The sequence below is a fragment of the Protopterus annectens genome, chromosome 1.part2, assembly GCF_019279795.1.
Source record: "Protopterus annectens isolate FY-2018-M chromosome 1.part2, PAN1.0, whole genome shotgun sequence".
NCBI lineage: Eukaryota > Metazoa > Chordata > Ceratodontiformes > Protopteridae > Protopterus > Protopterus annectens.
Window position 1 is genome coordinate 593,531,949 of NC_056727.1, and position 22,235 is coordinate 593,554,183.

Consider the following 22,235-nt stretch of genomic DNA (forward strand, 5'->3'; position numbering starts at 1 on the left):
GGGAATTGTGGGAACAACACACGCAGAATGATAACAAAAAAAATATCCTCACAGGATAAGAAAACAAACCAACAAAAATCCATTGGAAGATAGAACTTGGACCACCAGCAGCAAATTAGCCACAACTTAACAGAATAATGTTTTGGAGGAGGAATAAGGTTTAAGGGAAGGCAGGAATTGAATGAACTATGTAATGTTCGATTAACAATAATATATGTGAAGGGATTGCTTTATATTTAGATATTATTTTTAATCCTCTAGTACAAAATTTACCCTCATATTTAAGATTCTTGGGATCTTTTGGAAAAGCTGAAAGTTTTTCAGAAAACTTAAGACTATAGTCACGCTAACATAAAAATGTTAACTATTAATGTGTGTTCTTTATACACGTGTACTCCACAAGATAAAGGTATGGACAGCTTACGGTCATATTTAACTAAGCACACCACGTTTTCAAATGATCAAATATTTTTGTATTGTTTACTAATGGAAGTGGTGCTACAGAACAATTTCCTTTTGTTTGATAATACTTACTATAAATAAGTGGTGTGGCTATGGGGGCAGTTGTGGCCTCAGCATTTGCCAGTCTTGCACTAGGATGGTGGGAGGTGAATGTATTAGTCACCAGCAAACACTAGCAAATTTTATAGTAATATTTTGTTCTATAAAAGATTCACAGATGATCTCTTTCTAATTATGGACATTAGTCAAAAAGGGATTCGAGAGTTTATAAAATAATTAAATTATATTTCAGATTATTTTCAGTTCACTATTGGTGAGGTTAGGACTGTGGTCCATTTTTTAGATGTTGATTTACAATGGAATTTGCTTAATAGGAAAATAGAAAACAACACAGGAGGCGTTATAAGAGATCTGGGAACACAGGTTAACAGCAACCTCTCTTTTGAACACCACATTGCCACTGTGGTCAGAAAGTCCTTCTAATGTGGCACATCTCATTACGAAGGGTTTTGCATCCAGGAAGAAAGAGGTCATTGTCTCCCTCTACTCTTCCTTCATTAGTTTGGCATGTATCTCACTAGACACCTGCAACACCTGGAGAGGCCACAGACGTACCTCACAAAGAAGATCCTAGGCCTTAAACACTTGTTCTATATGGACAGTCTCAAAAAACTCCAACTATTCTCTGTCTCATAATCTCTGCTTGACTTACAAAGCCATGTCTGACCCAGCTCTGTTAGAAATGCTACATCTAAAGAAATCCAAATCCCACTGCACCTCAACCTCATTACCACAATCAACAGAACGTGCTGGAGGGACAGGTTCATAACCCAGAGACTGCCCATGCAATGGAATAGACTTCCCATACATGTCAAACAGAGCACCTCACTGGCCCTCTTCAAGAGAAATCCTGATGAGTGGATGGGAAATAGAAAATTCACCCCGGGGATCACTCTAGTTGCTCTACTCGACAGAGGCACTGGGAAAGGGTGGCACGATGCCAGGGTAATCCTATGGGCTAGGCTTGTAAAGGCTCCAGGGCCATTAGCCTGGCATACACCTATGAACATATGAACTTCCTTCCTATAAATTTTACTAATAGTTACTTTCATTAAGAGTGGTCACCCACAATTCATGAAAAAACATATCAAGGAGCAATTTATAATAGCCTCTAGAATGACCACTGTTGTAAGGGAGTACAAAAAAGAAGTACTGCATTTAATTTTTGTGTTTAAGGATAGAGGGCATAATTTTGAATGTTTATGTAAAGTGGCAGAAGAAGTTATCTATAAAAGGGAGACAATGTTTAAGCCTATTTTGTTAGAAAATATTCAGGTAAATACAACTAATTTAGACAGTTTAGTGACTGATAAGAATCTTGTTTTTAAGCTTGACATGTCTGTAGATAGCTATGCTACTTGAGAGGTGATTTGCAAAAAAATGGAAGATTTTAGAACGAAATCCTGAAGTATTTAAAAAGTACAGTTGTGTACACTTACCATAAATGTAGATGTTAGAGTGTATTCACTGTTGCAGTCATTACATTTGGGTTATCCCTGCCAGGGTAGCCCTCAGCCGGCCCTAATACCAGTGGCTTAGTATTTCTGTGTCGGTTGCTGTTGCTTCAGGACTGACGTCAGGTCATCACTAGTGTAAAGTAAGGCAGCCAACGCCATTACATCAGTTTTTCTTGCCCTAACCTGTCAGGAGCCCCCAAGTAGGAGCCAGGTTCTGGTGGAAGAACCCACCAGTAGAAAGTAAATACAATATGTCCCTTGTAAGGAAAGAGAAGAAAAAAAGGGGTTGGAGGGAGGGAGGGAAACCAGGACTGCAACAGTGAATACACTTGAACATCTACACTTATGGTAAGTGTACACAACTGTACTATGTTCCTCATGTTTCACTGTTGCAGTCATCACATTTGGGTTGATTCCCAAAGCTGAGGAAATGGTTGGAGGCCGTCAAGGAAACCAGGGGCTGGCTAGGATGCCCTGCAAGACTGCAGAGGCAAACCCTGCCCTGAATTTGGAGAACAGAGGCAGGTGGTAATGTTTGGTAAAAGTGTGAACAGATGTCCAGGTGGCAGCCTCCAGGATGTCCTTGGTGGGGACTCCTCTGAGGAAAGCTGCAAAGGTGGAGGCTGCTCTGGTGGCGTGAGTCCTGACCCCCTTGGGGGAGGCTTTTGGTGTTGTTTGTAGCACAAATGGATGCAGTGTGCTATCCATTTGGAAATGGTTTGTTTGGAGATGACTTTACCTTCTGCCCCTGTAGCAAAGCTAACCAGCAATTGATCAGACTTTCTGAAGGATTTAGTCCTGTCTAGATAGAATCTGAGCTGTCTGTGCACATCTAGAGGGTGCAGGATCCTTTCCCTCTTGTTCTGGGGATTAGGAAAAAAGGTGGGCAAATGAATGGATTGGTTGAGAGCCACATTGAACACCACCTTGGGCATGAAGGATGGGTTAGTCCTGAGGGATGAAGGATGGGTTAGTCCTGAGGGATACCCTGTCAGCATGGAAGATGATGAAGGGTACCACAGCCATGAGTGCTTGCAGCTCGGAGACTCTTCTGGCTGAAGTGATGGCCAGAAGGAAAACTGTCTTCCAGGAGAGAAATTTTAGCTGTGCAGAAGAAGCTGGTTCGAAGGGGGGCAGGGTAAGCTTTTCCAACACAAAGTTAAGGTCCCAAGCTGGGGTTGGTGATCTTCTGGGTGGCCTCAAGTTGTTAGCTCCTCTTAGGAACTGTTTGATCAAGGGGTGTGAGAAAAGGGGCTGCTTAGCAGGAAAATGAACAGAGAGAGCAGAGGCATGAATTTTAATAGAGGAAAAAGAGAGGCCACTGTGTAGTACGTCAGTTAAGTAATCCAGTATGAGAGGGAGGGAGGGCTGTGCCATATTGGCTCCCTTAGCCTGAATCCAGGTGTATAACCTTTTCCATTTGTCAGCATAAGACTTTCTAGTGCTAGGGCGTCTGACCTCACGTATAACATCTACAACCCGTTTACTGAGGATGGCAGATTGATCGGGGGTTAGGGAATACGCCAAGCTGCCAAATTGAGTGTCTGCAACTGGGGATGCATGAATTCCCTTTCCTTCTGGATTAGAAGGTTTGGAATCTGAGAAAGATGCCATGGTAGCAGCGGGGACAGGCTGTGCAGTAAGGGGTACCAGTGCTGGCGAGGCCAATCTGGAGCTAGGAGAATGGTCCTTGGTTTTTCCTCCTTTATTTTGAGCAGCACCCTGGAGATGAGAGGTAGGGGAGGAAAGGCACAGACAGAAAGGTTTACCCAGGGGAAGAGCAGGACATCCACTTTCCAAGCTATGCAGTGTTGCTGCCTGGTGCAGAATTTGCTGAGCTGATGGCTGGTGTGGGAGGCAAAGAGGTCGAACTCTGCGGTTCCCCATTTCTGAGTTATTAGAAAGAATGTGTTTCTGTTAAGCTGCCACTTGTGGGGGTCCAAGATCATTCTGCTTAATTGGTGTGCCAGAGAGTTGAGAGACCCTGGCAGGTACTGTGCTAACAGGTGTATTTGCATGGAAGAGGCTGTGAACCAAAGGGTCATGGCCAGTCTGCACAGCGGGTAGGAGTGAGTCCCTCCCTGCTTGTTGATGTACCACATCATAGTGGTGTTGTCTCTGTTTTGATCAGGAGAACCTCTGGAGATAGAAAGAGAGAGAGAGAGAGAGAGAGAAAGTGTCTGAAAGCTATCAAGGCCTGCTGCACAGCCATCACCTCTTTTTGATTGATGTGCAGGGGGAGTTGCTGGGGGTTCCACTGATCCTGTATGCACCTGCTGTCCAGGTGTGCACCCCAAGTGTAGTCCAATGCATCTGTGGTGAGGGTCTGGGTGACAGGGTGTGGGGAGAAGAGCAGTCCCTTGTTGTGGGAACAGATTGTTGCCCACCAAAGAAATTCCTTCCTCAGGCAAGAAATAATAGGCAGAAGAGTTTGCAGATCTTGAGAGTGTTGACACCAAAGGCTCTTTAGGTACCACTGAAGTTTCCTCGTATGCAGTCTGGCATATGGAATGAGGAGAATGCAAGAGGTCATGAACCCCAGGGCTTGCAGGATGTTCCTTGCAGAAAGCTGGGGTCTGGCTGCCAGTTGAGAGCAGTAGGCTGATAGGAAAATTTATTTCTCTGGTGTAAGTTATGCCATCTGGGAGGGGATGCTGTGTCCAGACTTGCTCCCAAAAAATTATCCTTTTGGTGGGTACCTGTTTGGAGTTCTTTTCGTTGATTGTGTACCCTAGGGAGGGTAGTAGGTCCTTTACAAATGCCAGGACTTTGAGCAACTTTTCCTGGCTGTCTGCCTGAATAAGGCAGTCGTCTAAGTAGGGGCAAATCTGAATATTTCTTTGTCTGCAAAAGGCAATGGCTGGAGACAGGCATTTTGTGAAAACTCTGGGAGCAGTAGATAAGCCAAAGGGAAGCGCAGAGAACTGAAAATGTTGAGATCCTGCCCTGAAGTGGAGATATTTTCTGGAGGACTCCCTGATAGGAATGTGGAAGTAGGCCTCTTTTAGGTCCAGGGTTGTCCTTGGATAGCATGGGTGGCAGCTGCTGGAGAGTGAGCATTTTGAATTTTGGGATCACCAGGAATGTGTTTAGAACGGATAGATCAAGGATGGGGTGCCAGGTGCCCTCTCTTCTGGGCACCACAAAAAGTCTGGAGTAGAAGTCTTGGCCTATCTGCTCTGCAGGAACGCGCGCCATTGCTCCCAAGGAGAGCAAGGAATGGATTTGCTTTTGAGCCTCTGCCCACTCATTTGGTGGTAGATCTGGGAACCCTTTTGGAGTTGGAAGGGTGTGGAAGGAGAATTTGTACCCCTGGGACACAATGTTCAGAACCCATTGGTCCTTGGTAATGGTGGTCCAGGTGCTCTAGTGAAAGGAGAGTTTTCCTCCTACAGGTATGTGAGGGTGGACAAAGGCGAGGTCGGGAGGGGGCGAGTCATTGTGAGTTCTTACCATAAGGGGGTGGCTTAGAACTCCCTGGTTTTGAAGTGAAGGTAGTCCACTGCTTAGATCTCTATGACCCCTGGGGCTGCTGTCTGGGGAGTCTGTTTCCTCGGGGCCTAGGCTGGCCCTGGCTATTCTGGGCAGAAATAATGCCTGCTGACCTAGGGGGCTGGACCTGTAAGAAATCTTTAACAGTCTGCATAGATTTTGCTTTTTCTTCCATCTTTTTTAGGAACTCTTCAGCTTTAGCACCAAATAAGTTATCTTTGTGCAAGGGTGCATCTAACAATTTTGATCTGACATGGTCTGGCAGGGATTGTTCCTTAAGCCATGCATGTCTTCTAATGACAGATCCGGTGACTGCTGCCCTGCAAGAAGCTTCTAGGGCGTCAAAACCACAGTGCAGAGTGTGTTTAGTTACTTGACCAGCAGAATGCATTAAGTCCTGTAAATCTTTAGATTCTGCCCATGCAGAAAAGGAGGACATTTTTTGTTTAAGGAGTTCCAAGGTATGCTGCTGATACTTAAGCATATGGAACTGACAATTTAGTGCCCTGATAGCAAGACTAGTTGAGGTGTATACTTTTTTACTCCATCTGTCCAGTGCTTGGGAATCCCTGTCTGAGGGGGTGGGATTCTTAGCTGAGGTTGCTTTAATCCCTTTAGGCCCTTGAGTAATGACCTCAGGGTCAGCAGTTGGATTTTTAAAAAGATATTTGTGAGAGTCAGGGACTCTGTATTACCGGTCTGTTTTTTCTGGGAGTGGGATGGATGACGTCTGGAGTCAAGCTGGATTCAAGGAAGACATCATCCACCACATCTTGGACTGGGGGTGGGGTGGCTAAGGGCCTGTGTTGTGGAAGGTCCAGGAACTCTCTGAGTCTCTTTTTAGACTGTGGGTAGTCTTGACTCTCCCATTGTAAATGCTCCCTTAAGGTATGCAGGGTTTCCCCAAATGAAAAATCCTCTGGGGGAGAGGCAAAAGGAATGGATTCCTCTGTATCAGAATATGTGGAGAGGAGCTGCATGTCTTCATAGTCAGATGCATCAAATTCATCTAACTCTTGTTCAGACAAAACTACTGGAGACAGATCTCTTTTCCTTTTTGAGGGAGTGACTTGGCTTCCCCTAATCAGCATGATAAGGTCCTCTGCCATTTTAAGCAATTGAGACTGAGGCAAGGGAGCAGGTGACTGAGAATGGGTAGTTGTTTTCTTGGGTGTAGTTTGACCTGGGCCTGAGAAATTTGGTTGTTTTCGAAAGGACAGAAGCTGTGAAAGAAGGTGTCTGTTTATGTCGGGATTCAGTGTTGCAAAGGACTTCCTCGGAAGCCGGTGCCTGCACAGCAGCTCCAGACCCATACAAGATAGAGACGACCACAGGCTCCTTAGATGAAGAAGAGTTCTGTGGCATTCCGGACTCCGAAAGGGTCTCGGTAGAGGCCTGCAAATTAAATGAAGCGGGCATCAGGGCCTGCGAAAGAGCCTAACTGAGCTCCGTAGGACTGACGACAAGCTTAACGGAAGTGTCATCAGAAGGTTTGGTCCTGTGCGGTCTGTTCTCTCTCTTTATCTTTACGTTTTTTCGGAAGATCTGCTGTCAGATGGCTTACCGAAGCCATATCGGATTTTTAGGACTGTAAACAGAAATATCCGGCTACAATAAGGGCTCAATGACGAATAGTTCTGGTGTTAAACAATGCACAGAAGCGACAACGAGGGACCTCGTGGTCTAGGCCTAGACAAGTGACGCAGTAAGAATGGAAATCTCGGTGTGGTATTTGCTTTCCACAGGCGACACAATTATTAACTTCTTCTGATATCGGTTAGTGCAAGAAAAAAGGATCCCCAACAGGGTACTTAGCTTTCAAAGACTTCAACTTCAATTCGGAAATGACACTCAGGTAGCAACCGACAGGCACTCGTGTGAACTGCTTCTGCTTCGGGCACCACGGCAAGAAAGACTGATGTAATGGCGTCAGATGCCTTCCTTTATACCACTGACAACCTGATGTCAGTCCTCAAGCGACAGCAACTGACGCAGAAATACTAAGTCTCTGGTATTCAGGCCGGCTGAGGGCCACCCTGGCAGGGATAACTCAAATGTGATGACTGCAACAGTGACACATGAAAAACATCAAATATTCCCTATCCAAGGGGTGTCCAGGAGTTTAGATTGAACATGGTCAGGTAGAGGTTGCTCGCTCAGCCATGCATGTCTTCTAATGAAAGAGCTGGAGACTGCAGCTCTGCTAGAGGCTTCCCGAGCATCAAATCTGCAGTGCAGGGAATGCTTTGCCACTTGACAGCTGGAGTCGATTAAATCTCCTATTTCTCTGGTAGTGGTACTCTGGTAAGTTGGAAATTTTCTGCTTCAGTAATTCCAGCATGTTTTGTTGATACTTATGCATGTGAAATTGGCAACTGAGAGCTCTAATGGCTAAGGTAGCAGAAGTTTTTTGCCCCATCGGTCCAAGGCTCGGCTCTCCTTGTCAGAGGGTATAGGATTTTTAGAGGAACTGGCTCTAGCCCCTTTGGGTCCCATAGTAATGACCGCTGGGTCAGCAGTAGGGTTCTTAAACAAGTACCTCTGGGTATCAGGCACCCTGTAAAATCTGTCTGCCTTTCTGCGTGCAGGGGGAGGGCATTAGGGGTGAGACCGGACTCCAGAAAAACGTCCTCCAACACATCTAGAATGGGGGGGGATGGCCAAGGGCTTGTGTTGTGGTAAGTCCAGGAACTCCCCAATCTCTTTTTTGATTGGGGTAGTCCTGGGCCTCCCAATGAAAATGTTCCCTGAGAGAATTTAAGGTTTCTCCAAAAGAAAGATCCTCAGGGGGGATGCAGAGGGAATGGATTCCTCAGCATCTGAATCTTCAAAGGCTGTCATGGGCTGTTGTTCAGTGTCAGAATCTAGAATTTCAGAGTCCTCAGACTCTGGTTCTGAAAGAACTTCAGGAGACAGGTCCCTTTTCCTTTTGGCTGGGGTAGCTGGAACAGGCTGGTTTCCTCTGATGAGGGTGTTTAAATCCTCAGCCATTCTAAGTAGCTACTGGGATTGAGCCGGTTGGGTGGGAGCTAACTGAGCATCGAGGAAAGAGATTTCCTAGCAGTAGCCTTGGTCTTAGGCCTCAGTGTTTCGATGGGCCTAGTAGTTTTTGCTGATGACGCTGGTGTCGGTCTCGGCCTGGCATCAGTCATCCGAAAGGCCTCCTCAGAAGCCGGTGCCGGACCCAACCGAGGGGCTGGCGACCGTCAATACAGGTGATGGAGCCTGTTTTGGCGGCATACCAGATACCAAAAGGGTCTCGGTTGAGGCCTGCGAAGGCTCTGCAGCTGTCGTCAGGGGCTGCGTATGCATCTCATTGACTTCCACTGAACTAGTGGAAGGTAGGTTGACTGACAATGTACGTGTCATCTGTGGGCCTAAACATCAGATGTTTCTCCTTTTCTTTTCTCTTTTTAGGAATTTTGGTAGGCGTCTGACCAAAAGAAGCCATTTTGCATTAGTAACTAACCTCCCTGAAATGCCTAGCTACCAAATCAGCCCTCCTACCAATGGTCTTAGCATTAAATAAGGAGCAGAACCGACACCCGGGGACGTCGTGGTCTGGGCCTAGACAAGTAACACACAGGTTATGAAAGTCTCGGTGTGGTACTTGTTTTCCACAGGGGAGACAGTTATCAACTTCTTCGGACATCTGTTAAGTGCAAGAAAAAGATCCCCAATGGGGCACTTGGCTTTTAGTAGTTTTCTCCCTCACTCTGGCAATGGGCAGCCGATGCACTTGCAAACTGCTTCTGGCTCCACAGCAAGAAAGACTGATGTGATGACGTCAGCTGCCTCTCTTTATAGCACTGACGAACTGACGTTAAGTCTAGGGCAACCGACACAGGTGTGAAATCCTTTGGAACTCTAGTATTCGGACCAGCTGAGGGCTACCCAGCAGGGATAACCCACAAGTGTTGACTGTAACAGTGAAACATGAAGAACATCCTTGGTTTAGTGGGCCTTGTCTGCTGCATGGGTGGCATCTTTCTTTAGAGTTTCCCTCCTGCCCCTGAGGGAACTCCCTCCACATGGATCTTGGAAGGGACCCTGGGACATCCGATCGTCTTTTCCCAGAAACGGAAATAGTGACTGTAATGTCACCATCCGGAAGTTTGTTGTTCTCACAGATCTGTTAATCTGCTGAGATCCAGTATGGGTCTCCAGTCCCCTGTTCTCTTTGGCACTAAAAAAAATCTTGAGTAAGTTCTGGATCCTATTTGGTCTGCGGAGACTGTGGGGACTATCCTGTGGGGACTGTTTGGATGACTCTTTTGTCTAGCACCTTTTGAATTTCCAGAGTTGCCTGTTCCCTTTGACTCGGTGGAACATCCAGGATATTTTTTATGCTTGGGACGGGGAAGGAAAAGAGTATAGAGTAGCCTCTGGATATGATGCTTTGTACCAATTTGTCTTTTGTTATCTTTAGCCAGGCGTCTGGGTAGAAAGACAAGTGACCCCCAAATACCTCCACAGAGGGACAGGTGGGCCTTCATTCAGGAGAGCTGAAAGGGCTTACCACGGAATGACTCCCTGTCGCCCTGATTCTGCGGACCCCCTCTACTGCATGGATGGTATCTTCCATTACTGCTTCCCCCCCTCTGCCCCTGGGGGAAGAATCATCACGTGTCTTGAAAAACTCTGGGATTTTCAGAACCACATTTTTTTGATCTTTTGGGTAAAGGTCTGGAAGGTAGAGAAAAATGGACCCCTACAGCAGAGAGAGTTTTTCCTTCTTGCTCACACCTGGTAAGTGTGTCCTTGACTTTCGGTCCGAACAAGGACGAGCCATCGAATGGAGAATTAACAAAGGAAGAATTAAAGGGTTCCACAAAGTCACACAGGTGCATCCAGGAATGTCTCCTTAGGGAAATTCCTGAATCCGCGGGTCTACTTGCTATATCTGCTGCACAAGAAATAAGCCTCATGGAGGAGTTAACTACGGAGTTTAAGGTGGAGAGCTGAGAGGAACCTTTATCTGATACTCCTCCAGCTACTGAACCTTGGAGAATATCTCGTAGTTCCTTTAAGAGATCTCTTTGTAGCCTAGTAAACTGCGTCAAATAATTCAGCGATCTGAGCGCAAAGGTCACTGAAGAGAACGTGTGCTTTCCATATATGTCCATCGTATGAGACTCCTTGCTTGGCGGATGGACAGATAAGGATGTCTCCGAAACTTCCTGTTTGGTGGCTGCCGCCACCACCATAGCATCTACTGGAACGCCCTTGGTAAAGAAATTCTTGTCTGACGGCGCAGTAATAAACTTGTTTGGCTTCTGAGGAAGAGGTTCCACTGTGTCTGCAGATTCCCACGCCTTTTGACTAATTCCATAAGTTCATCGAAAGGCGGAAACACCCAAGTGGTGGAAGGGTAAGACCCAAAGGCTTTCAGGTACACAGATTCATCAGAAGGGTTGATGGGCTTCCAAGCTGCCTCTCTGCCTAAGAATTTCCAGGATGTCTGCAAAGGAGACATCCTCAGAAGGCAACAATGAGGACCCTCCTGACTCATCAAGGTCTGTATCAGAAGTGACTGACTCCTCTGGGGAGTCTAAATGGTTCCTCTTGCAAAGTCTCTTATGAGGGACCTCCTCAAAAAAGTATTCTGGAGAGGTTTCAGAAGAGAGGGGTTCACCTGATGGGGTATCCTAAGGCCTAGGGTCTCCACGTGTCTATGGATGGTGTGGTGCTGAGACAGACGCCTGTGCTTTAGGGGGAAAAATGACAGGACCTGAGAGTGGAGCTGTCTGAGGAGACAGCACTCTCATCACCTCAAAAGTCCCCTGCCCCTTATCTGAGGAAACCCCCAGCTCCAAAGAACCAGAAGGCATCCCCAGAACCAGGAGGGTTGGCTCCGAGGCCGATGTAGGAGCCAAGCTCACCCATGCCGGAGCCCCAAGAGGCAAGTTCGGATCTGACAACCATCCGATCTGACTCTCCTCCTCGGACCCTACTGGACAGTGTCAGTTCCTAGTCTCCTCAAGTTCAGACAGAACAGAGGATATCGGAGCAGATGTCTAGTCCGAAGCTACCAGGATAGGTCTTGGCACCGGCAGTTCCACTACAATCAATTCTTGGCATTCCGGCTCCGAGGTCCTGGGTTGGCTCAGAGGAGGAATCAATGTCAAAGGGGAAGTCTTGGCCAGCTCCGAATCCCTCTGGGTTGGATCTGAGAGGAGACTGGTCAATGCCAGTGTCCTTAAAAGTCTACGTACCACCTGATCCACATCATCATCTGAAAGACTCCTGGAGGACCGGGAGGAGGGAGTAGGAGATCTAGTTGTTTGTAGTATAGGGGACCTTAGAACAGGAGTAACCGGCTCCAATTCTGGGGTCTGGCTCCATAGTTCAAACTCCATTGGCACCGACACAGCAGGCGCCGATGAAGGAGATTTTGCAGGCCCAGTAGTCTTCGGAAGTGGGGGTACCACTTTACTCAATTGTTTTGCCGGCTCTGATTGCCCAGAAGAGGGGGATGACCTTTTTCCAGAATTGTTGGATTTTGCAGATTGAGATTTTGCTGATTTTGAAGTGCCTGGACCTTCTTCCCGTGCTTCTGTGAAGGGGGACTTCAGTAAATCTCTTACTATCAACTTATTTTTTTCTCTCAAGCAGTACTCTCAAGCTGAAAGAATGGCAGATGGAACATGACTCCTTCAGATGCACTGCTCCCAGGCAGTAGACACAAACAGTCTGGCCATCTGCATTTACCACATTTTTTGAAGCCAGAAGGCTTAGTTTCCTTATGCTCCTTAAACATATTCAAAAATTACAGCTAACCACAAAAAGACCAGAATAACAGCAACAACAAACTTGACAGACTAACTAGTCAAAAAATACAGATATAACTACAAAAATATTATATATATAAATATATATATATATATATATATATATATATATATATATATATATATATATTTTTTTTTTTTACAGAAATAACAACTTTAACAATCAAGGGAGGGGGTGGCAGTTCTCTAAGTTAAACAAAGCTAGTGATAAGGGAAAGGGAAGAAACTAGGTAGCCCTCTAATTCAAATGGGCAGCGGCAGCCCCCCCAACTTAAATGAGCTGACGCTTTTTAAAAGGTAGGAAGACAAATATCAATGTACAAACTTATAAATATCAACAAAAAAAAAACAGCAGGAAGCCCTCTAACTAAAAAAGGGCTTGGAGGATAGAAATTTAAGCCGGGATAGGGAAGGAAACAAAGGCCTAGACTAACTAGAATGGTAATAAACACTAATTGCTAAGTTTACAATAAGAAAGAAGAAAATTTTCAATAAGGAATAAAAAGTTTTCCCACTTAGCCAGAGCCAATATGGAAGCACCTGATCTGTTTAGCGGCAAACAAGATCTGAGGAGACTTACTAGAGCATGATGGGATAAGGGATTCAGCCATGAGCTAGTGGAAGACCTCAAGCTTTTGAACCCAGGATCGGTTCCGAACCCAACCAGTGAAGAATGAAGGCGAAATAGGACAACACATCACATTTTTCGACCACCTCGTTGATGCCTAGAAAAGGTCCTTTGACAATCTGAAGGCAAACCACTTGAGGCAGGGGTCGGAGCTGAACTGTCCAGTGATGAGGCTCTGAGGAGCAAAGATGGCTCCGACAACCCTGCAGTCTACTGCAACTCCCCAGATCTAGAGCCGACTCTATGGCTCCAAGGGTCATCCAGCTCCGACATGCTCAGAGACAGTACAGGCATAGAAGATACAATGATCTTCGGTTCAGATACGGATGGATCTGGGAACCTCAGATCCAACTGCTCCAAAACCAAAGGCCGAATTGGAGAATGAGACAGAATAGGTGGGGTAGTATTCATGAAGGTCTCCAGATCTGATGGGGTAGGAGCCAGGAGAACTCCCATTTGGATTTGCATCGAATGGAATTTCCTCAACATCCTGTCCACATATGATTTGGTCATATTTCTGGAGGAACGAGAAGAAAATGCTATTGATGAAGCCCTAGAATGATGAAGCTTGGGAGACATTTCCAAAAAGGGGGCTGGGACACGAGAGGACACCACATCCAGGGATAGAGGAGATCTGATTCCTGGTGACCTATCCGTATGCTTCTTCAGATCCGAAGTTTGTGGATCCAAAGTAGTAGGACCCAAAGATTTTGTCTTTGGATCCAAACAGGTCAGATCCAAAGGTTTTGGATTCTTAACAGGCAGATCCAAACCCGGAGTTGAGGAACTTGTAGGGTCCAGGGAAAGCTTTTTAGCCTCTTTATTTTGTCATGTTTTTAGGGGTTGAGCCCCAGATGCTGTATCAGAAGATTTTGATGGGAGTAACTTTCTCAAAATTAGCTTATTTCATCTATCAAAAAGGGCCCTAGGGTTGAAGGTTCTGCATATGTCACAGGCAGAATCCAAGTGGGCCAGGCCTAAACAATAAACACACACAGTGTGTGCATAGATAAAGGAATTTTATGGCCACAGGCTGTACATTTTTTAAAACTGGGTGGTTTTTCAGCAATATTTCTTCTACGGGAATGAAGAAAAGTATTTTTTTTATTTGAATAGCAAGATAAAGGGAAAGTATTACCAACAATGGTAATATAAGAATATATCTAAAAGGTATAAGAGAGAAAAAGAAAGGGAAATTACCAACTACTGTAGAATTACTAAAAAGGTGTAGAAAAATCAGGGGAGGATAAATAATTTCTCTAAGAAAGAGATAAATAGATAAGCGAGGAAAATTCTATTCTTACTCACAAAAACCTAATACTGCTCAAGAGCTGAGAGCGACCGCGTCCATACACGAAGAAAGCAAACGAAATTTGAGGTATGGTAGGGGACTAATACATTATGGGTAAGGGAGGAGCTCGAGAGTTTCAGTGTTCCACGAGCTGGAAAAAGCAACCAAGTCAGATCCAAATCCATTTGCTGAGGAATAAATGAAAATTACAACATCAGATCTGTACTTTTTGAAAAGCTTTTTTAAATTTCACTGTCATATTGTATTGAGAATGTCTGCCCAGAGACCTCAGGTCACCAGTGCATTATTAACTGAAGTACAGAAGTAAAGATGAACTACAGGCATGATAATAAGATGTCTTTCTGCATTAACTCCCTAAATCAGCGTAGATGTTCACTGCCTTGTACAGTATCTGGGAGGAGATGCAGGGAGATTTGCACATATTTATCACATTAATTACTGCTCTAAGGTATCCCCATTTGATGTGGGCAGTTTACTAATCAGGAAGTATGATCTTTTTCTTATCAAATACAATGATTATGTACTCGAACTGTGACATCATTAAACAAAAGTAATGGTGCACGTGTTTTCTGTGTAGAGAACATCATTCTGGTGTGATGAAACTAAGCTGTCAAAGAAATAATGCAGTTTTTATGAAAATACAGTGCACAGCATAGTGAGGTATTGTTAGAAATGTGGACAACACAGGAACCGATGTTATCAAAGTGAAGTATTACTTAATTTTAAAACGCAGCTTATAACAATTTCTCTGGAAATGGTTACTGCAGAGGGGAGGCATTTTGTAGTTCACACGAACTTAAATAGCTGAAAAGATGGTCTGCATATTTCTTAACCAGTTAACAAAAGGATGCTGTTGAAACCAGATTATGTAGTGAGAAAAATGATGTTACACTTTTAGGCATGCAGAGTCCACACCTGGAATCTATCAGGTGAACCTCACACTCATATTTTTTATCCTTTTAATCAATGTTTTTCACTTAATTTCTGTTATCCGCACTTATTTTAGGTTTTACTATTACTAAGGATGTCTATATATGTGAAATACAGTAGGATGAATGTTTTAAACCAAAGAGCAAACACCAGTCTGTCACATTTTTAATTTTATTCAATCATTTTATAAACTCAAACTCACGTTCCAAAAATTAGTGATGTTTCTTTTAACACAGACGTGATATTAGTACAGAAAGCATCATAGTGTAAAACGTCTTGTAAGTCAGCTTGTTAAGTTCCCAGCTGTGTGTCCTTAGCAGAATAGTGTGACTTATCCCCAGCATTAATAACATTAGTGAGAATTAGGAGCAACAAAAGTAACTGTGGGGAAAAGTAACAAAGAAAACATGCAATGCCAGCACTATACGTACCTTCAATAGCTCCTGATTATGAGTCAGTGACGTGAATGATGAAACAGTATGCCAGACCCATGCACGCAGCAAACAAATTAAAAGTGAGAAAAAAACACAAACGATTGTGAAAACAAGCACAAAGCAAAGAATTAACATAGTAGGTTAATCTATAGACAAAAAGTATCAAAGAGATTTCTATCACATGAGGAATAAAGAAAAAAGAAAACATTTATTTACTAGTAATCACTGCAACAGATTTTAAAGAAACTTGTGCAGAAAGCCATACAAAATAAAAATATGCACTCACTATAATTCTGGTAATTTTTCTAGCACATGTACCAACTTTCTCTGAATACTTTTGTTATGCGAGTTACAAAGCAGTTGTAGCTTGACACTCAGGACTAGCACAGATAAGCAGACATTGCCTGTGTGTAACACCGTAAGAAAATAATTTTAGTTATGATCTCCAATGGCTGTAGAACTTCTTTTGTTAAGGAATTAACAATATAAATGTTTTTACCATATCAGTAGATGTATGAAGGCACTATCATCTTTCTGAATACAACTTTACTTAATCTTCCCATCCACTCCAGTTTGGCACTTTTTTCCATGAAGCTCCTGTGTTGGGGTGTGCACTCCTAACACTGACACACACTGTAATGTCATGCACTACATTAGCATAGAGTGTTTAACCCTAAAGTCCATCAATTTGCCCCAAACAATGGATGAACATGCTTCTTGCAAAACAGGTGAAAAAAAAGGCAACACCTGCACTAACAAAGATAGACAATACCTACCAAACTGATTTACAGTGGATTCCAGAAGCACATATATGACGGAAGGGTGATCCAAGCATAAGGTGATGGTAGGAAGGCTTTTATGACCCCCTAAATAGGCTTCCTCAAATCAACTAAAAAAATAAATAAATAAAAACACATCTGCAACATCTGATATCATGGCCCCCTCCTTTGTAGGTACAGAACAAGGGTGGGTGAATTCCCAAGCAGTAAAAAAAAAAAAAAAAAAAAAAAAAAAACAGGGCGCGAACAGCTATAAAAGTAGTCAAGAAGAAAATATTCACTACTTCGAGTCCTTAAGTACCAAAGCAAACCTGACTACCAGAGAGATGATCCAATCAACAATGCCTAGTAATTTAACACTTTTATTGAATTATCTCTTAAGACATAGACAAACATACATTTATATAAAAGTAAACAAATCATATTAAGATATTTCCAGTTGCAAACATTATACATCACACATATAATCCAACATTACATAAACTGATAAATCCCTGTCTTCCCTGAAACCTCATTCTTCCTTCAAAACATCATTCTGCATGTACTGTTCTCACAATTCCCATTTATTCTATGTAATTTGCTTCTACTCTTTTCTAAAGAGCCCACCTCCCGTTCTTGTATCTTTGTCATAATATTTAATACTTGAAACACAGCGGATTTAGACTTTGACTTCAACTTTCTAGTAACTGCTTTTTTGCAGCCACCAGAATTAAGCTTAACAAGGCCTTACTGTGTTTAGGCAATTTAGATTCTATACCCAGGGTCAAAAAATCATTTACTTAGTTACACATGTTTGCTCACCCAATATTTCTGACAAAGTACTTTGTATGGAATTTTTAAAGTCTGCCAACTCATTACACTCCCAAGAGATAGTTACCTTTTTGATCTGTATCACACCTGTGACATTTCCCATCTACCTAAGGAAAAATTATTTGGAGTCTGCTTGGAGTACAAAAATACCTAAGCAAACACTTACAAGCAAAAATCCTAAATCTTCTAGGCTTTTGCTGTATATTGGGGAGCCATACACATGTCCTCACCATTGTTTCCTTGTGAATTTCCTATACACTCTAACTTCCTAATCTTTTATAACCCCCTCTGACTGGCTCTTATAGTTACCGTGCAATATTTTATGTGCCCTACTAATCAGCCACTTTTAACAGCAGATTCTGTTCTAGAGTCAACTAAAAACTCTACCAAACAGGTCTTTCATTTAGGATTCCCCTATCCCTTTCTCTTTGCCTATACTCTGATATCAATCCCTGATCAGAAAGGCAGTCTCTAGAGTGCAATCTAAATGTCTTCTTGACCTCTTCCCATTCTATTACCTTTTCATTCCTAGTAATTTGCTTCCAGTACCTTTGCCAGTGTTCTCCAGTAAATTCCAGTCCCCTCTTGCCTACTCTCTGCACCCCTAATTGCAGTCATCTCTATTAGCAAAATTTCCTTTCCCCATTCTCATGTTGGCTTAGTTCTTAGAATAATTTCTGCTACTTTAAGAACATAATATTATGTATGGCTGCTGTTGTTCTCCTTAAGGATCCGCATCCAAAATTCCAATCTCTCCTTATTTCTTGCAGTTCCTGTCTGCTTCATCATCATCCCTTTTGACTTTAAATTACAGCTTTCTATTCATGTTATGTATATGAGCATTAAGGATCAGCTTATCCCACTTGACCCTTGCCCCCCCAGGCAAACTCCTTAATTTCTTTGCTAATTAATGTCTATAACTTCTCGTCTGGTTGAAAGAAATATTCCTGACCTGTAAATAAAACTAAAGGGATGAAAAACATTTTTACTTCTTGAACCTTGCTATCCATATCTAAAAACAAGATCTCCATGTTTCTTAGTATTTGTATTACCTTTTGTGTTTCTCATTGTTTGTATTATCTTTTGTTTAGTCTCTTCCCACATATCCTTAGCTGGCATAACAGAATCCTTTTTAATCCACATTCCTAAATGCTTCATTTTATATCGTCCTCAAAAAGACCAATTTGTCTGTGAGTACACAGTTTACAGATATAGCCTTTGTTTTATCTTCATTGATTTTATATCCTGAAAAGACCTGAAACTGTCTCAAAATGTTCCACAACACTGAGATGTCCTTTTCTGTTTTTATAGGGTACAAAATAATATTGTCTGCAAATAAAGCCAACTTTTCTTTATTACTATACCACTTGTATCCTTGAATTTCTGTGTCCCTTATTTTCTTTGCCAATGGCTATAAATATAATGCAAATAAAGTGGAAAGAGGGCACCCCTGCCTGTTTTTTCTGTTCATACATAACTTATAAGAGAGGTACCACCTCACTACAATTTTTGCCTCTGATCCCTCATATGTCCTCCTAATTAAGCTTATTACTATATCAGGGAATACAAATGCTTCCATTGCCCTACTCATAAGATCCCAGCTTATTCTGTCGAATGCTTTCTGTGCATCAAGATCCATCAACAACAGTGGTATTTGCTTACATTCTGCTTCTCCGTGGATCATCATTGTTCTATTAATGTCAATTACCTCCCCTCCGCAAAACTACGTGATCCACATCTGTCAATTTTAGCAACACGTGCCATTTTTTTAGCTATTATTGACATGAACACTTTATAAGCATGGTTTAAAATTGAAATGGGCCTGTACAAAGCTGGGCTGGCTTTAGGTATTACAGACATCACAGCTTTCTTCCAGGATGTTGATGCTTCCCCCTCCTCTTAAAATACTGTTAAACAAAACCTTCCAGACCTTTGTCACTTTCTTCCCTCCTAGCTTCTGAACATTCACAGGAATACCATCTATTCCTGGAGACTTTTCTGCAGATTGATTACACTTCACTGTTTATATCTCATTTCCTCTAATCTTAAATGTTAATTGTTGAGCCTCGTCTACCTCTACCCTTGGCATAGCTAAGTCGTCCATAAATATTTCCATTTGTACTCCTTCTTGATTTCCACATTTCTCTGCTTTATACAAATTTTAATAAAATTTCCAAAATATTTTTAATACCTCTACAGGATCTCTGGTTATTTTTCTTGTTACAGGCTCCCTAAACTTGGCAACTACCCTTTCTACTTTGTTACCCAAGTTGTTGTGCTAAATGTTTTGTGCTCTGGAGGTCTAATAAAAAAAAAAAAACAGTTGCTTAGCAGGAATCCTTCTAAACTCATCCATATTATCCAGACACTCCCTTATTTTCTCTTTAGCACTCTGCAGTTACACCTCTTCTTGTTCTGTCAGATTCCCCTTATTTTGCAATAATTTTAACCTTTGTCTGCCCCTCTAAATAATTATTGTTACTTCTTAAGCATCCCTCTCTTTCTTTTATGTCTACCTTTGTTTTAAACTCCACTTATATCTCATCCCACATACTACCTATAACTTCTGAAGGAGTTTCTATCTTCACTAACAACTCTCAAATGATTTCCAGTACCTATTCCTTAAATTCCTCTTATTATTCAATACCCTGTTGTCTATACCTATAAGGCCATTCATGTTCCAAAGTAATATAGGTAGTGTAGCCATCATGATAAGTTCTTATATCCAGCTATTATATATATATATATATATATATATATATATATATATATATGTCAATCTTTTTTAAATACCTGTTTCCAGCTTTTGTATTCCATGCACCTACTAATTTTGACAGGTTGATCCTTTATACAGTTGTTTCTTTTCATGTCCATTTAAACCCATGTCACATTTTTCAAGATTTTCTGTTTTAATGAAAACTCTGAAAAAAACACACCCCAGAACCCCTCACCCCATAATCTATTACTTTAAAACAAACACACAAACTGTGTACTTCAAATAATGAAGATCAACCCTCCTGATAGGAACAACCGTCCCAAATTGACAGCTGCACTCACAGGCATTGCCTAAACTACATTTAAGGTTATCTATGCTAAAGCACACATAACTGCCTGTGCTCCTACTTACACTAACAGCTACCTGTTCTTGCCCAATCTTTATCCCCCTCCTAGTTGTAAAACACAGCTTGCATGCTTTCAGAAAACATTAACTCTTAGCCGCAAGAAAAAGTATATTGCCTATCTTTAAATAAAACTAAATTATACACCGTCCTAGTAAATACCAGGAAAACTTTTACCTCTTACTTCACTTCCAATATTTTCAAACTTCATTTTTGCTAAGCTGCTTGCCCTTGTAAATTTTAATTTTATGTTTCTTTCAGCAAACAATGTCCATAGCTCTCCAGATTTTGCACCTGGACCAGTACTCAGCTTGTCTCCATGGAAACATAGGAACAGAATGTACAACTGCCCTCAGCTGCAGACTTCTCAGCCCACACTGAACAATTATTTGCTAAAGGAAATCTTTTCATTGCATTCAGCATTCTCTTATTTTTATAGCACAAATGCTTACAAGAGACACTTGTTATTATATTAAGCCAAGGGCATTAATCCAGTCAGTCACCTATGCAAATGTAAGAAAAAAATCTCAATTCTACATATAATCACTTTTACACTCCATTTCCAATCCCAACAGCCCAAGATTACAGAATATTAACTTGAGTATGCTTTTATGCAGCATTTCTTCTCTTTTACATTGTAATGCCTACATTTCTTAAAATTAAAAAAGAAAAAAGTACTTGAATATCTTTACCACATACAATTACTAAAAATGCTCTACTATATAACATGCAATTCATATCATTAAATATTTTATACAAATACTGTTAAGAACAAATATTGTTTTACTTACAGTTACTCTTTTTTTCCTTCTTTCTTCCCTTTGTGTGTCCTTCCAAAATTAATGACGTGAAATAGGGTATATATCTTTCAGTTCCTCCACAAGTTTAATAAAGTCAACAAAATTCCAATCTTTCTCAGCCACTTTTACTTGTAAAGCCATACTTCACAAATTAAATTGATGCTTTATAGTCTCGCACTTACTCACTAATCTGGTCTTCTTGTTCATCTCCACTTCCCAACCACAGACTTTAGTTCAAGTCCGAGGTACTCTCATAGGTAAGTACTACGCTAGCTGCCTTGCAGGGCCATTTTAAGCCTAGCCAATTTCCCTTTTTGTGCTTGAAACAACTTATCCCATTTGGTTATAAATGGGACTTATCCATCCCATGGTAAATAATTATATATTACCCCTAATAAGAAGAACCTGAAATCATACTACAGATATTATGAGGAAACCCACAAGTGGGATAAAGCATTTAGGAGATGCCTCTGTCCATTAGTAGCACAGAGGGCAGTCCTGGGGTAAAGTTTCTGTTTACCATCCATAGAACTAAGCTGCACTTGAAAATGGAGAGGGATGAACTTTGTTTTCTGTGGATGGGGAGTCTGTTCCTTTACAGCAGAATCCTCTGCAAAATATACCTTCCCCTCTAAACCATCCTGCCAATGTTGCAAAAGAGGTTTAGATCCCTAGAATGAGTATTTCTGATGCCATTTGACTTGTTAATGTCTATTAATTCCATCAGTAATGGGTTGGAGGATGGCTTGTATGCCAGACATAGATCACCTATGTGGACGTTCCAGTTGTTGCATGTGTCTGGACAGATATATGCCAAAGGGGGCATTATATTCAATGACTGGCCTAATGAAGGCTGAGTAAAGGGGGGAAATGACATCCCTAAATCTAGACACAATCCCTTTGTTTACACGCTGTGTAACAGAAGTTACGGGGTCTATATCAGCATATCGAATGCTGAAAACGCCAAATGCAATTTAATCGAACTGAAATGTTCAAAATCTCAAAAGAGCGAACTGACGGAACATCAATTTCTTTCCCAGGGAAAAAGATCGGTGTTCAGTCCAAAAAAAAAACAAAGAAACAATTTTCAATACTTTAAACACTGACAGAAGTGGGGGGGCTTTGCCCCACACACACGACACAATGTGGGGGGCTGTGCCT

General features: G+C 42.2%; 1 protein-coding gene across 3 annotated transcripts in view; it reads right to left on the reverse strand.

Annotated features, from left to right (window-relative positions):
* Positions 1-22,235, reverse strand: part of AIDA (axin interactor, dorsalization associated) — an 857,654-nt gene that overhangs the window by 210,981 nt on the left and 624,438 nt on the right. For 2 of the 3 annotated variants that reach the window (XM_044057885.1, XM_044057871.1), the window contains exon 7: positions 15,564-15,575. The exons of the other annotated variant lie outside the window; for it this stretch is intronic. In XM_044057885.1, coding sequence (XP_043913820.1) covers positions 15,564-15,575 — 12 coding nt within the window. The remainder of the gene's footprint in view (positions 1-15,563; positions 15,576-22,235) is intronic. 3 annotated transcript variants of the gene reach the window in all.